Here is a 17,100-nt window from a genome sequence, read left to right as displayed (position 1 = left end):
GCCAATGCTCATGTATTTATAGTTTTGCCCAGCAGCTGTTGTATTACATTTTCCTCTTCCTACTCCCTTCTGAAAATATCCTGAAGAGTCTCTGACTCTGTGCCTACTTCAGCAATGAGATTTTTTTCATGTAAAGATGTTTGTGTTACTGTTTATAAACTACAGTTGTAAATAAACCAGTACAATTTGAACATAACTTGTTCTGTCAGAAAGCATTTAGTTGCATGCTGTGTGAATTCTCTGAAGCAATTAACAGTTTTTCCTAAAGGTATTTTGCAAATGGAAGTGAATTTGATCTTTGGAGTGATCAAGAAGCTGATTATGGATCATAGGAAGCTACTGTCAGTGACATCTTAATGTAAGTATTTTGGAATTTAGACCAAGACTAATTTCATTAAATACTTTGGGGTAAGCATTCATAGAAAGGTGAAAATGAGTTAACAAATGGTCATATTATAGAAGGGGTCTCTGCAAAAAAAATTCCAGACTTCTCAGCATCATATTTTTGTATTATGAAAATGTTGATAAAATGGTACAACAGATTTCTCATAGTCATTGGGCGGGGGGATTGTGAAAAGTACCCAAATATACCTGTTTAACAACTGAGTATTAAATATGGAAAGTAGGTAATGCATATGCTCCTCTATGAGGACAACAAATACAGACCTTTTAAATCTACAGTGAGTAAACCTACAGTAAGTCAATTCTTAAATCTCTTCTGTGTAGAAATGTATAATCCAAGCCATTAACAGGCTAATTATTTGTAATTTTTAAGGCAATGTGCAAGTTATCAACGGACTTCCTATCTTGCAAACCTCAGTCCAAACTATGAATAATTTCAATGGTGTTTTATGCATATCTACCCACAATTTAAAGGCTACTTTTGCCTTATAGTGTATGTATCTGTAGTTAGCGTGTTTGCTGCAAAAATTGTATTGCTAAGCAGAAATTCCAATTATAGTACTAGAGTGACAGTTTTTTAAAAGAAAAATCAAAATAGTCAGTATGCTACTTCTGTCCCTTTCATCTTCAAGGAATTTTGTTTTGCATTATTTGCCAGGGGTTTGCAGGCTCTTGTTTTATTTTGCGCACACTGCTGTCTATATTGTTGAATATGATGGCTGCTATGTTGCTGGGATTTTAATTTGTATTTATTTTGGTAATAGAAACGAGGTCTGTAACAGGAAAGAAACACTCTTCTCAGAGTAAGCTTTCCTGCCAAATGGAAGCCCTTACCTTTATATTTCATAGCCAGGGTCAGTGCTTCTGTGCTTACTGATGGCTCTTCAGCTGGCTCACAGATTCTTTTAGATTCTGAGCTGTATGAGAATTTGTACAAAACTTTACATGTATTACCCACAAAAAATACTCTTGACTGTGGAGATGCGATTTTATTTACATTGCCTTCTCCATATGCAAGTAAAGATCACTTGCTGTTCTTTGAGTTCCTGTTACACATGGGTCTCAGCAGTGTTTGTAGCTTTTTCCTTCCAAGTGCATTTCAGCTGTAGGTTCAAACCTTTTGATACTGTCAAATAACCTTTTTCAATATAGGCATAGTCTACTGAATGGCTGGAAAGTTCCCCCTTTTGGGGAAGGAGGGGGGTGATAGTGTGTAAGTTGTTCTTTTGGGTGTATTTAGTGCTTTCAGATATTTTTGTTTTGAACCTTGACAAATATACTGTTATCTCTCTGAACCATGGGAAACACTGGGTTTTTAGCCTGTGTTTTTCACCTTGAAGGGATGATACTGCTTCACTACTTATTTCTTATTTTGTGCTCTGCCCTAAACCTTGTGTGAACTCAGGAGACAGCCGTTCTCCACACCTGGAGTCCTGCAAGGTGTGCTGTTCAAAAAAAAAACAAAAACAAACAAACAAAAACCAAACAACTTTGTATATGCTGTTTCTGCTACCATGGGCATGTGTAAAAGGGAGGGAGGCCTGCCAAAGTGCTGCTGCATCCCCTCCTCATCTGCAGTTGTCCACTGTCAGTAATTTTTCCATCCTTTGCCTTACCCAGTTTGGAATGAGGTGCTCCCTTTCCTGCTCCAAAGGGTTAGATTGAAGGTTTTTTCTGTTGAAGGAAGGTTTGTAACTGCTGCACACAGTGGTGGTTGTGCATTTTATGGCGGTTGCATACTTCTCCTCCTTTATCTCTTGCATGTTTCCTGAAAGTGGCTTCAGCCCAACGTGTGCAAGAGATTGATCACCCTGGGTTACCCACTTTGTTTTATCTTTGCCCCTTCTGCTGTCGTGTGCTTTCAACTTGTGGAGATATTCTTGCGTGAGAAATACTACCTCTACCCAACATGAATCTACAGTTCTACAAACATGCTTTTAAAAAGCCTGAGACTGCGGCCTCACGTGTGTATTTTACAATGTTCTGTGTTGAGTAACAGGGAGCACTCGGTGTTTAGTAATAAAACCACCATGGCAGTTAGCATATTGGTTTCTACCTTCGAAAATGCTGCACTTGTAAAAGAAGATGGGAATGTGCCAGGTGAAGGGCTTACCTGTAAACTGCTAGAGATCTCTTGGGACGAGCCCTTAACAAATTCAGGGCTGCTACCCATCACACAGGGCTGGAAAAATGCAATGTCAGCACATCAGCTCTGGGCCCAGCACCAAGAGATGTAGACGCACAGCTGTGTTTTTGCCGAGTGCTGTACTGGCACTGGAGGAGTACTCCCAGCTCCCTGCCATCTGCTGGGGTTACACAGGGGGGAAGGCTCGGCAGCCATTTGGGGTTGGGGTACGTCATCCCCTCCTCGTTCCTGCTCTGAAGGCGGGCTGCGCCGCTCCCTCGAGCTCTGTCAGCAAAACTGCGTGGGGAAGTGCTGCGAAATCGGGTCAAAGAACTAGCCAGACTTTTTAAAAGCAGGATAGGCGTCGTTTTCAAACAAATCCCGCCGCAGGCCCCTTTCCTGCCGGGGCAGTGGCAGGCGCAGCCGCAGCCGGGGCGGGACTACATTTCCCAGCAGCCCCGTGCCCGGTGCCCGCACGCATGCGCCGTGCCGGGCCGCCCCGCTCTATAAGAGAGGAGCCGGGGCCGTGTGGGGATGCAGGCGGCGCGCGGAGCCATGGCCAGTGAGTGGCGGCGTGCGCGGAGGAACGGTTACTTCCTCTCCTCCTCCTCCTCCTCTTCCTCCTCGCACTCCCTCCCGGCCCGGTCCCGGCCGGCGACGTGGGGAAAAGGGCCGACATGGGGTTGAACTCGCCCTTCTAGCGGAGCTCCGGCCTCCCGCCCCGGGCCTCAGCCGGGGAGAGGGGCCGCGGCGCAGTGCCGGCTTCCCCCGGGGGCCGCCCTCAGCCGCTGCCGGCCCCCGCTTCTCCCCAGCGGGCCCTTAGCCTCTCACCTGGCTGTGGGGAAGGGCCGCGGGCTGGCTGCTGCCGCGGCCGGTAGTCGCCGGTCGTAGTCCGGGCCGGAAAGGCCTCGGCCCTGGGTGGTGTCTCTGAGCCTTCGAAGGGGTGTGAAATAATTCAGGTTCTGGAGGGAGCTGCCCTGGGCATGCTGGCTGTGTAATGGACTGGTAGGGAACGCCTGCCGTGCTTCTGTCGGTACTGCTGCAACCGTCAGCTTGTCGGGAAACTTCATCCGAACAAACCGGGCGTGCTGAGCTTCTGGTTTCCCAAAAAAAACGTGCTTCGTAGTGATACAAATGCGAACCAGTGTTGTACCCCGATACACTTTTACCTGGTTGTGGTTTGCATTGCTATAGGCTTATCCTAAGAATTGCTTTTAAAGAAGTTTTTGAGGCAGCTTAGCAAGGCCAGAAGAGGAGATCTTGGGCCTTTACAGCACTGTTGCACGTGTCTCTGTATTTCTATTACTTCTACACCTCAACGCTAATTTTAAACAAAACTGTGGGTACAAGTACAGGTATTTTGTTGTGGCTGACCTTTAATTCTGCCCTTTAACAAACTCCAAACCCGAGGCGTAGGGAAAATAAGATTAATGGTTTCCTGGTGGTTTAAACATTATGTGAAGGAAGTTAGGTAAAATTTTTCCTGGTAGGTGCTCTTTTGGTTTTCTTGCAAAAGTGACTTTATGCTGAAATGTAAATCTTTAAGTGTCCAATTTTTCTGAGCTAAAACACGTTCCACAAATATGGGAAAGTTTTAGGCAGATTCTTAGTATGGTTATCTATGTGTGTCTGGAAGCTAACTATGGTGACATCTGTTCAAAATCTCAGTGAAGCTTTGTTTACTCAATAAACCAAATAGTAAGAGTCTCTCATGTGGAGAGTGGCAAAGTGAGCAGTTAATCATCTGCTTAACCTCTAGAAATTAGCTGCTTAGCTACTGAAGTGAGAACTAAAGTAGGAAGAAAGATATTCTGCCTTGACTGTTCCTGACCACATCTCATCTTCACTTGAATCAGTTCATTCTGTTTCCCTGACCACTGAGGCTGTGTCGCTTGCTGCTTTTTCTTTATCCCGTAGTGGTCTTTGTATGGCAGGGGAGTTTTCCAGAGAAGAGAGGTGCTTTGAAACTGAGGTACTTTTCTATGAAGTCAGAGTGTTGTTTTTTTTTTAAAAGGAGATGGTTCTACCTGATCAGGATGTGTTTTCTTACAGCCCAAGGTACTAGGAGACTCATGGAAGGAAGTCCAAGGGGTGTGCACAAAACCTGGTTTGATCTCTCCCACTTGCGTACTTCAAGATCCTGCAAATATAAATCCTGCTTAGCCACAGTAGAGACAGTGTTGATAACACTTGTGATTGTCCCTTGGCTAGAAACCAAATTGCAAGGAAATGATCAGGAAAGATGTTATCTTTATGGGTTTTTTATAGCCATTTCCCAGGCCAGGTGTGATTTGAGGGATAAAAGCAAACTATTCCCATATTTGGTGCTTTTGGGATTATCCAGTCGTTTAGTTTGCTAGTGGCATTTTAGGACATGCAGTGTTCAGCAGGCAACGGGTGCAACATAAAGATAGGCTCACAAAGCGTGTAGCAAACTGGGAAGGAAGAAGCAGGTCTAGGTTGACTAGTGGTCTCCCTTTCTGTCACACAGTATCTTACAGTAGAACTTAGGCTGGATACTGCCTAGGCTAAGTGTTACTAGCATGTGAACTCTGTGATCTTTGACCTGAGCAGAGTGATGGCTATGTATGGTTCCCATTAGCAAGCCTAGGTTTGAATGTTCTCCCTGTTTTAAGAGACTGTTTCCAGAGTCACAGACCACAGAATGAGTTGGAAGTGGGTTTTGTATATGTTAATAAATAAGCAAATTTATTTTGTTAAATGCTCATTAGTGGATTCAAATTTTGAAGAGTTTTTCCTGGGGGAATTCTGCTAATTTTTTTTTTCTGCCATTAGACTTCCGCCTGGCTCTTATTCAGCTTCACGTATCTGCTCTTAAATCAGATAACCTTCAACGAGCCTGTGGACTGGTGAGAGAAGCATCAGCTAAAGGAGCAAAAGTTGTGGCTCTACCTGTGAGTAAAGATCATGGTCTTCTTAGCAGCTATACCTCAAACCCTTGGAAACCTCTTTCTAGTGTTAGTCATGCATTATATATTCCTGTTTCTCTCTGGATAGCTTAGATGCTGTATGAGATTCCAAAATAGGAAAAAAACAGGGGTTCTGTCTAGCAGCACACTTAAGAGGGGGGAAAATGAGAAGCAAAAATAAAAAAAAGCAGGTTGTCTTTTTTGTGATATAAAATTCTGGTTAAGTTTGTGCTGGTTTAAATCCCAGGCAATTCCGTCACTGGTATGTTCTGAAGTCACAGAAGTGACACTGTGGTTTGAATCTTTGCAGAAGCCTTCCGGCTAGAAATGTAGGGAAAGGCGATTTTCAGCTAAAGAATGTTGATACAAAGATGAAAGAAAACAAGTATACAGTGACTCTCTTTGCTATAATCATTCCAGATTAGATAGTACATGAGAAACAAAATAGACTTAAGACATTTCCAGTGGGTCATTTGTGGCTGAATTATGATTAAAATGTATTCTCTTCTGATCTCCTTGTGTGGGAACATAAATAGCCACTTAAAATTACTGATCATTTTTTATTTACTTTTTGGACTTCAGCCATGATTACTGTGCTGAATTTTCGTACAATGAGTGCGCTGGCAATGAAGTGACCTTCCCAGTGCAGATTTCAGCTTTTTTCCTCTGTTCCTGGGGATATGTGTGTTTACCCTTGTGCCCTGCAGCATCTGACTCAGGGAGTGCAAAGTTCTTCTCTGAGTGAACTTTTGGTCTGAATATTTTACACATAGAATGTTTTCCCTTCTGCTGTCACAGGCGAGGTCTTAAGCAACCCTCCTAGCTCCTCTGTGCTAACACAGCCCTTGTGTTGCAGATGTTACCTTTGATTATTCCCTCTGGGCCTCCTACATTGAGATTATCTATTATTTGCTAGTTTCATCATGTGTACAAGCATCGAGTTTTCCAGACCTATTTAGTTGACGTACTTGCTTTGCCAATGACAATTTATGCTTTTAGAGTAAAATTTGTCAAACAAGGGCAAGGTTTTTCAGAGACTTTTGGGAGGTAAATTTTGTGCTGGCATTAGGATGTAAGCCTAGGATGAAATATTCTCTTCCCTCCACTTTTTTTTTTTGTTTTTTAATGTCACACTAGGTAAAGAACAAAACTAACTTGCACTGAGTATATAATCTACACCTTTGCAGAGGCGTACAGCAGTTTTCCTGTGACATGTTAGCCTTGACGTGTTAAACTTTTTTCACTTCTGAACTAGGAAAAATTTGTGAGAGAAAACCAATTTGTAATGTTTATGGATAAAGAAGTAAAAACAGAATCCCATTTGAATCTAGAAACTGATAGACAGCACTTCAAAGATCTGTCCCTTATTCTTACCACTTTGGAGAGAATCATAGAATGATTTAGGTTGGAAAAGACCTTCAAGATCATCGAGTCTAACCATCATCCATGCCCACTAAACCATGTTCTGGAGTACCTTGTCTATGCGCTTTTTTAATACCTGCAGGGATGGTGACTCAACCACTTCCCTGGGCAGCCTATTCCAATGTCTGACAACCCTCTCGGTAAAGAAATTTTTCCTAATATCCAAACTAAATCTCCCTTGCCACAACTTGAGGCCATTTCCTCTCGTCCTGTCACCAGCCACCTGACTACAACCCCCCTTCAGGTAGTTGTAGAGAGTGATAAGGTCTCCCCTCAGCCTCCTCTTCTCCAGACTAAACAGCCCCGAACACAGTACTCAAGGTGCAGCCTCACTAGTGCTGAGTACAGGGGAACAGTCGCTTCCCTGCTCCTGCTGGCCACACTATTTCTGATACAAACCAGGATGCTGTTGGCCCCCTTGGCCACCTGGGCACACTGCTGGCTCACATTCAGCCGGCTATCAACCAGCACGCCCAGGTCTTTTTCCACCGGGCAGCTTTCCAGCCACTCTTCCCCAAGGCTGTAGTGCTGCATGGAGTTGCTGTGACCGAAGCGCAGGACCCGGCGCTTGGCCTTCTTGAACTTCATACGATTGGCCTCAGCCCACCGATCCAGCCTGTCCAGATCTCTCTGTAGAGCCTTCCTACCCTCAAGCAGATTGACTCTGCCTCCCAACTTGGTGTCGTTTGCAAATCTGTTGAGGGTGCACTCAATCCCCTTGTCCAAATCATCGATAAAGATATTAAACAGAACGGGGCCCAACACCGAGCCTTGGGGAACACCACTTGTGACCCGCCACCAACTGGATTTCACCCGATTCACCACAACCCTCTGGGCTCAGCCAGCCAGCCAGGTTTTCACCCAGCGAGCACAGGACTAGGGGATCGGTGCAGACAGCCTGCAGTTTTGTTCCAGCATTAACTTACGAACAGCCCTATGCACTGCTAGTGCAACCTTGCACAGAGCTCTGCCTGTTCTCTTGAGCCTATGGTTCCAGTACCATCCCCATTGACACTGCAAGTGGCAAGATGAAGGTGGAGGCAGCTGGCATTGCTTTCATTTCCTTGAAGTTCAATCCAACTTTCAAAAGCATGGGAAGCTCATTTGACAGCATGCAGAGACTTCCCTTCCTGCCTCTTTCATCTACAAATTGTGCTGTGGGTTAGTTGGTAGCTGCTGGCCCAGTATACAGGGCAAAAACATCCATCCAGTTTTGGTTCAGTTATTCCAGTTTAGTAGAATCTACTACGGTTGTTAAGTTTGCTTGAGTGATTAAGGCATAAATTTACCGTGCTATTCACAGCTTGGGTTTTTTTTTTGGTTTTTTTTTTTTTGGTCTTCGTACAACTTCCAGCAAGCAAAGGTAACAATTGAGGTGGGTGCTTGGGCTGGGAATCACTTGCTGAAGAGTAGGTGCTGGTACTGTTTGATAGCCCATCTGTGGCCTTCAGCTATACTCCTTTAGGGGACAAAAAAGTATTGGGAATGGGGATGGCAAGTCTCACATCCTCACAGAGCCAGCAAATATAATGCAGAGTAAAAGCTTTGGATATTTTGGCCATCTCAAATACTGCTAGCCACCTAGTTTAGGCATTTAAACTGCTCTGTTAATCTTACTGTCTAAAGATTACACGACTGGTTCTGAGGGACAGCAAATCTTTAACTAGAGCCTAGGACAGAAGACACTGTTCAGTTGTGAGGAAGTGGTGTTTAAAGGATTGTTTTAGCAAAAGAATAAGTAATTTTGAGAAATGCATGCTTTTGCAAAGGCCCTTTTAAAAATGAAGAAATCATGGGCTGTGGACAAGCACAAGCATCTCACAGCTTTGAAAGGATCTGTTTAGCTTGTAAGTTGGCAAATGAGCTAGGTGGAACTTGTTCCGTTGTTCTGATGAGAACATCCCTTGCTAAGTCTAGACTGATAAATACACTAGCCTTGTAACTTGCAGCTTACATGATACTCCTAGCTCATGTTATGTTTGGCACACGTTCACCAACGCACCCACCACATTTTCTCTGATTGTTAAGTCTCTCTGGTCTCCTGATATGTTCTGATTTGCTTATTGAACTCCCGTAAAATAAACTCCTGTAACTAAAGATTGTCTGAGAACATTGATAGAAGTTTGAACGGTCAAGTACATCTCCTTGCAGTGGTGTTACTGGATTTTAATGTTTTGGTTTTTTTTTTTTCCCCCTAACTCTAGGAATGCTTTAATTCTCCATATGGAACTCAGTACTTTAAGGAGTATGCAGAGAAGATCCCTGGCGAATCAACACAAATGCTCTCAGAAGTTGCAAAGGAGTGCAGCATATATCTCGTTGGAGGTAGTTTACTCTTAGTGACAATCTCATTGAGGGAAATACGGGCAATGTCTAATAGCGCCATTGGATCAACATTCCATATAATACAGTGGGGGAAATCTTTGTTCTCACCTTTACAAAGGATCCATTCCAGAAGAGGATGATGGAAAACTGTATAATACATGTACTGTCTTTGGGCCTGATGGTGCTATATTGGCAAAGCATAGGAAGGTAAGATGGCAGAATATTGTTATTGAAAGGTTTCTCAGCAGTGTTGCACAAATGATTTCATCTGTGCCTAAAGGTGATGTGAATTAGTAGAAGCTTGCATTAACAATAAGTTGTGTACTGTCAGTAAAATTGCATGTAATTTTTATTTGAGACATGTACATACCCCTTCTAAAGGTGGTCATAAACTTGTTCTGGGTAAGGATGACAGAATGCAGAAGGCATGATGGGCTTTTCCCAGATGCTGGGAAAACTGTGGTAGAGAGTAAATCCTGATCCAACTCATCTGTGTACCTTGGTCTAGCTCTAAAATGTAGTGCCACTTACATGGAATCAGGATCTTCCCTCAGGTTCCCAGTGGGTTTAGTCTTTCTGTTACCATAAATACTGTTCTTTACATACTTTTGTGTGCTATATGTATGATCAGTGCAGACAGCTGAAGTCCAAGTCCCATAGTTAAGCTGTGTCTGCTGTTTGTGGTTGATGCTTGCTTACTGTCGTCTTCCACCTGGACATTGCTTTGTGCCGTCTGAGAAACTACCTCCTATTCATAACTGTAGTTATGAGTGTAGTTTCTGTTAACCTGACTATGCATACAGGTATCATTCCTTAGGTGAACAACATCTTATTTCTTTCAAGGAAAAACAAAAAAGAGAATGCAAGGTTACTTGGAACAAATAAGGTGGTGCAGGTATTAATTTATTTGGTGAACTGATTCTACACTTAGCTACACTATTAGATTACTTTCTGAAGTACTATGTTGCCTTCCATCTATCATACCACAGCAGTATGCAAGCCTGGTAGTTGTTTGTAGAATGAGTGCAGGCTTGTACTGTGTAAATATGAACAAATAATAATATAAAAACAGCTGTATTATTAGGAAGCTGTGGTCAGGAACAGAATCTTCATTGCAAGTGAGGGATAAAGACTGTCTGCAGGGGCTAAAAGGCATCTGCACAGATGAAGTCATGGGAACTTTATGACTTGGTGAGGGTATTTTCTGGAGATGTTTTGCAGGAATGGGACTCGGAGAGAAAAACATCACCTGCTTTAACATACTTTAAAATCATCCTGGCAAATTCATTTTGTATGTATCCTTTCTTTTGCAAAATTACTCATTAGATCAAGATATCTAGCTATTTTGCAGGGATTCTTTCCACGAAGAAGATACAGAGCCGTACTCCAAAGTAATTGTAATATTTTAGCTGTTTTTAACTACTCTCTATTACTGCATGGGAGAAGGACAGGGCATTCTAAACGGTATAAACATTTGGTATGTGCATCACTTGGGTCACAAGGATTATATGTGTTGTCTAAAATAGCCAGTCTTTTTTTTTTTTTTTTTTTTTTTTAAATAACTTTAGATGTGTATTTCTGTAAAGAAGAAAACTGCTTTAAATCATCTTTAGGAGATCTCACAATCTTAAGCAATGTTTAGTTGGGATCCCGACAAAAGAGTAGTCTAGATAACAGTAACTAGGAAACACATGCCTAATAGAAAGATGCTCAAAGACCAAGCAGAGAAATTGTTATTAATTGTTATTAATCATACTATAATTACAGGTTCATTTGTTTGACATTAATGTTCCTGGAAAGATACAGTTCAAAGAGTCTGAAACACTGAGTCCAGGGAATAGTTTCTCCGTGTTTGATACTCGTGAGTATAAGACAAGCCCTCTCTTTAAGGAGCTCTACCACAATAACACTACATTCTGGAGTTATCTTTCCCCTCCTCCCCGCCCCCCCCCAGCAATGGATTTTTAGACTATCAGATTTATATTAGGCATTTGAAAACCATGGCAAGTATAGTTTAAGTTTGTTCCAAGCCTGTGGGTCACTTCTGAAACTTTCAAAAAGGCGATATGATTGCAAAAGGACAGAGCAGTAGAAAGTGTTGAAGCATACATCATGGCACTTCCCTTAATAAATAGTGGTCCTATTGATTTGTTAAAGAGAAGTTACTGTATTTTTTCATAGCAGTTACCTCTTTAAAATGATTCTTACAAAACATGGCTTGGAAAAGAATATATGTAGCAAACAGCTACACTGGCACATTTTTTCATGTGAGGATGATAACAATGGAGACAATTAACTGTAAATCCCATTCCAACATTCTTGAATGAACCACATCAGATAAAAAAGCAAGACACCTGCTCCCCCCACTACCATTGTTCAAAAATTAACACATCCTGTTTACTGAGCTCTCTGAAGAGTCTCATCTCCCGTGGTCACTTCTTCCTCCTTGCAATGTGCGTGCTGTAAGAAACTACATGACTGTATCGTTTCTTTAGTCCATGAAGAGCAGTGTGTGCTTTCTTTTCTTGAAAAGAAAATAATTGAAAAAGCTGCAGCTAAATCAGAGAGGAACACATTACACAGAGACCTGATATAACATGATTTTGTAGAAATGGCTGCTGTTAAAGGGTAGATAAGACTGCTTCTCACAGTCTTCCTCTCATCATGAAACATGAATGCTCCCCCACAGATAGCCAATGCTTGTTACAGATAAGGATACACATTTAAATATAGCTCCTCTTGTTACTGTGAGACACGTAAAATAACCACTGGCAGGATGGCTACAGGGAGTCTTGTGATTGCTTTTGTGTACTTGTGATAGCAATATGACTGTTGTCTCTTGTGTTTTGAGAACAGCATACTGTAAAGTAGGCCTGGGCATCTGCTATGATATCAGATTTGCTGAGATGGCTCAAATCTACGGACAGAAAGGTAAGGCTGGGTCACCTAATGGAGCATGGTTAGCCCTAAGGCCTGAACTGTGCAGGGGCGTTTCAGGGTGCTACGTGCTGGGCAGTCTGTGTGATCAGGCACTCTTATTCTCACCTGGTAATGCAAAATGCATCTTGTGGCCAAGACTTTGTTATTCAAATGAGCGTCTGTTCTCCTTGAGTAAAGTAACAATCATTTCCTGATACACAGTTGCTGATGGAGTGATGGAGATAGGTATATCCCAACACTTGGTAATGTATCACAGGCCTTTGCTGACATAAGTATCAGCCATGTCATGCCTGAACAGGCTTTATCTGGTTCCATTTTGGGCAGAGGTCAGGAAGTACTGAAAGAAACCTTGCCTTGAGTTCTCAATGTGAAGGGCCATTCTAGGGTAAACCATCTTCTCCTTAGTGATGGTTGGGTTCTAATTTTCTTTTAACAAAGGTTGCCAGCTGCTGATATATCCAGGGGCTTTTAACCTGACAACAGGACCAGCTCATTGGGAACTTCTACAAAGGGGACGGTAAGACCAAAGTAACAGCTTATCCTTCTGTTCCAGAGGGAATTTCGCTCATGGAACTGAACTGTTCTTGTGTTCTAAATGACACTGTGCATCAGAAATGGTGCTGTAGGGCCACTCTGCTATTGGAGCTGCACCATTCCTCAAGCCTTGCCTGGGACACCAAAATGATTTTGCTGTCAAGGAGAAAAGCAGGAAACGCTTATCCTTCATTCCTGCTCGGCCCTCCCCAGTTATGCCCTTTCAAGGACCTTTCCCCCATGGCTCTGTAAGCACCCTTCACACACAAACTTCTAGACAGAAGAGCCAGTAACCATTTGAGAACTGCTCTAATTAATTACACACAGAAATAGACCCTGAGATTCCTGAATGCTGTATTATTTATTCATTTGGTTAGCTTCAATCAACTTTTCTACATACTGAATGAACGTGTAATTCATTCTACCAACTCTGGAGCAGGTGCTAGAGACTTCTTTCCAGGCTCTGCTTTCTCTGACCTTCATATCGTTTACAATTTTGGCTAGCCCTTAGGAGGATGTATAGCTTGCCTTTCAGAGTGAATTCTTTCTCTTCAGCTTAATTAATTGGTGGTATTAAAAAAAAAAAATCTACTCCCTTTTTCCCCCCTTCCCTCACCTTTCTGTGAACACAGAGCTGTTGATAATCAAGTCTACGTAGCTACAGTATCTCCTGCTAGAGACGAAAAAGCATCCTATGTTGCCTGGGGACACAGCACTGTAGTAAATCCATGGTGAGTTCAGAAAAAAAAAACCAAATCCACTTTTTCTTGGTTAAAAAAATGTTTTATGTAGTCACATTTCAGTCCCACATTTCCATCTACTCTTAAAAAATGTTGTAAGTTCCTGGTAAAAAGCACCTGAGACTTAAGCCTACATTCTCAAAATCATCCTTTAAAACTGTCTGACTGAAAGACAAGAAACTAAAACTAGTTTAACAGTATGTATTCTTTTTGGTAGCAAAGAAGATACTTAGTACTAGTATTTAGCATTAGTTAAGCTGCTGACCTTTTCAACTTCTCCCTGAAGTGCAGTCTATTATATACAATGCATGATGGTAATTCTCTGTGCAGAACTAAACCATCTTAAATAGCTTGCACAAAACTATTTCATTTCCTCAAAGAACAACACTGCTTTGACATAAGAAAGAACAAGAATGTCTTCAGCTAGATAAGAGACATATTCTAACTTAAGCAGAAGTCATGCAGGTGCACAGGAGGTAAAAGTGACCAAATCTTCAGGAAGTTATTTTCCTTTCAAATAAATCCACAGATAGTTCTCTTCCAGGTGATTGCAAAGTAAGAAAAGCTTTATCTATGTCTTGAGCTTTTAACTTTATATGATGAAAGCAGTGACAGAACACCTAGTGGGAGACATGATAAATAATGTGCAGTAGCTCATGCAGAGTGAAAGTATACTCCTATTAAAAGTCAGGAGGATCTGAAAGGAGAAAGTGTTAGTCTTTGCCATAGATGTTTGTCCCTGGTGAAGCTGTTTCTCTCCCTTTGAGGTATATTGCATGCTTACATGCACTGGTTCTCAGAGTTGCTCTTACCACGATTCTTGATCTTCAGAAACATACTTATGTTAAGTATGTATGTGTCACATATAAAATGTGCCACATATAAAGCCTGGAAGCTATTTCTATCATGCTAGAGTTACGAATTATGGTGCTATTTTTAGGACAGCCCTGTCTTTACAGCCATAGACATCAAGGGTAGGAACTCCCTTTTGTACGAACAGCAGCAACTGGACTGATGCCTTGAGACCTTTGTGTTAATGCTGTGAACAAATGTGCTTAATTTTGCAGGGGTGAAGTCATAGCCAAAGCTGGGGCTGAGGAAGCAGTTATATACACAGACATAGGTAAGGCTAAAAGTTTTTTTTTCCTGCTTTCTCTCTCAAGTACGGGTCATGAGTCTAAGAAGAAACAGTTTAAGTCTGTGGGCTTGCACATGCAATTACAGATGATGCAATGTTCCCATCCCTTCTCCACCTTTGCTAGATTAAATAAAGAACAAGCAGCACTTGACTATACTCTTCTAGCTTCCTTACTTATGAGGAAGCTGTCATCTTAGGAAAGAGCAAAGGTGAGGCTTCCTTCAGCCCTGGCTGCCCAGTTGCAGTGCCCTACAGACCCATTCTCCGTGAAAGCTGCTCTTTCCCTTGCCTTACCTCTGAGCAAGTCAGGAGCTTTCCTCTTTGATTGCTGTTCTAATAGTTCTTTCTTCCCCCCCCGCAGATTTGAAGAAACTTGCAGAAATACGTCAGCAAATTCCTATTTTAAGCCAGAAGCGTCATGATCTCTATGGCATAGAGATGAAAAAGTGAAGCTGGGTGAACAGGGAAGGTTCAGTTGGCACAATGGCTGCTGCTTTCATCTTCAAAAGGATTCCCTTACTAGTTGCTCCACAATCCACTGCTAAAGGTGCCAGTTAATAAAAAAAAAAAACCAAACCAAACCTTGGTGGTGCAATTCTAAAATTGATTCAAATACAACTTTTATATCTCCTCTCCTACTTCATTTTTTTCTAGTATTTTACAGCTAGGATAAAGATGGAGGTGAAATCAGTTCAACACAGTAGAAGTTGACATTGCTTTTTATGCATCACAATATTTTAGTTACCTTTTGGGGCCTTTTTTGTAGAACACAGAAATGGGAACCTTCTTCTCTCTGGAAATCCTCTGAAGTCAGCTTTGGTATTATGAATTTTTCGGTGAATTATTGGATAATCTAGAAGCATGATTCTTCCACTTTTGTCCTTTGTAGTTGTATATGCCTTAATAAATTTCTTTGAATGCCCAAGTTCTAACTTGGAAAGCTTAAAATTTAACACAGTAAGCAAAACAGGCCACATTCTGCTCTGTGCTACTTAAGGACAATTCAAGAAGCCGCCAGACAGAACTACTACTTCTAGAAGAATCTGTAACAGGTTTTGGTTCATGTATCTCGCCTGGAATATACATTACTAAATTCTCCTTATTGCAATTCCTGTTTATTACTGAAGTGATGCAGGTTACGGTTTTGTTAAAGCAATTCATGTGTCACCACACCTTTGCTCTATATACTGCTTCCTTTAATATAATGTCTGAATGGGCTTTAATTCTGCTGCCTGGCAGTCTTTACCTGAAAAGGCTGAGGGGAGTCAGTCAAAAGGGTTAGAAAACTTGTTGCACTGATTAAGTCCTTCTGCCCACAGTCTTCCAGAAGACAGGTACTAGAATTGCTCAATGTTTAAATGCATTATTGCTACCAAAGGCCACCTCCCATCAGCTGCATGGGAAACGCTCCTTACTTCATTGCTCTTGATGAAGAGATTTAAACTGATTATTAAAGATGGCTTTAAAATACTGAAAACCATCCTAGCATGGTGTAGTTTTGTTGTTTGGGTTTTTGTCTTAGAAGGAAGACACCTTGGTACTTCTAATGTAAAAAGATAAGCATTTGCAAATGGCTTTTTTTTTTCTCCTTGGGATGAAAAAAAGAAGCAACTATAACTATTCAGCCTTTACTACTAGGCTTTAGTTTTCCAGCAGTAAAAGTGATAAAAAGCGATAAGGCTAAAGATTTCAAAACACAAAAATGGGAGGAGGGAAAGAAGGTTTTGTCTTGCTCTACCGAACCACCAGTTTCCCCCAGACCCACCTTACCTTTTTATTCATGTTTGGACATCCTCCTTTTCCCACAACTGCTCTCTTGACTTTTTCTTTTTTTAATGTTCTTTTGATTTCTCTGGAATGAGCTAGGTGTATGTTTTATAGAGGAAAATCAATGGTTAAATTAAGCCACACCCTGAGGAATCTTTCCCCTCAAAAGACAGGTCACACCATTCCACTCAGTGGCATCATCTACTCCAGCAGGCATTTTTTGGTCTATAGTTTTCACTGCATTTTGGTGTACATACTGTACTGGAACTCTTAAGAAACAAGCCACAGAGCATAAGGTGAAACGAAGATTTATTTGTTGAAAAATAAATATAAAAAAATTAACAATTTACCATTTGAGTCAAGTCTCCTGCATTAGATTAGTGCCTCCCACATACTCAACAATCTGCATCCATGATGGCCATCACTGGGCTCCCACTTCTAACTGATAGCAACTATTATACATCCATTTTTCTAAACTACTCCATCTGTCTTTCCCTCCCCTCTCTATACTAGTTTAACATGCAGCAGAGCAAGAACTAAATACTACCTTTGGAGGACTAAAGCAGTGCAGGATTGTCATGGGCTGACCACTTAATTTAAAAAAATGCGAAGTGCAGTCTGCAACAGACAACAGAATCCGTGGCCGGGACCCTCCTCCCCTGGCATCCCAAATGAAGAGAATGGATGAAAAGCTGTAGCGAGCTACTTTGGTGCACTCGGCTGAAGAGGTGACATGAGCTCAGTCCTCTTCAGTCTGTCAGGACAACATCTAAGCAC

At 41.9% G+C, this 17,100-nt stretch overlaps 1 protein-coding gene across 2 annotated transcripts; it reads left to right on the top strand.

Moving 5' to 3' along the window:
* Positions 1-3,045: 3,045 nt before the first annotated feature.
* NIT2 (nitrilase family, member 2) lies at positions 3,046-15,644 on the top strand. Of its 2 annotated transcripts, XM_010567349.1 has the most exons (10): positions 3,046-3,089; positions 5,324-5,442; positions 9,084-9,204; positions 9,323-9,411; positions 10,972-11,065; positions 12,061-12,135; positions 12,583-12,661; positions 13,311-13,409; positions 14,486-14,541; positions 14,918-15,644. In XM_010567349.1, the coding sequence occupies exons 1-10, from the start codon at positions 3,062-3,064 to the stop codon at positions 15,004-15,006; spliced, it is 849 nt and encodes a 282-aa protein (XP_010565651.1). In that variant the 5' UTR covers positions 3,046-3,061; the 3' UTR covers positions 15,007-15,644. The 2 variants fall into 2 exon arrangements, with proteins under 2 accessions (XP_010565651.1, XP_010565652.1); XM_010567350.1 differs by lacking the exon at positions 12,061-12,135.
* Positions 15,645-17,100: the final 1,456 nt, after the last annotated feature.

This window comes from Haliaeetus leucocephalus, unplaced genomic scaffold (assembly GCF_000737465.1).
Source record: "Haliaeetus leucocephalus isolate CR32 unplaced genomic scaffold, Haliaeetus_leucocephalus-4.0 Scaffold228, whole genome shotgun sequence".
NCBI classification, from domain to species: Eukaryota; Metazoa; Chordata; class Aves; order Accipitriformes; family Accipitridae; genus Haliaeetus; species Haliaeetus leucocephalus.
Note: the sequence above shows the minus strand (reverse complement) of the source record. Positions and strands in the feature narration are given on the sequence as shown.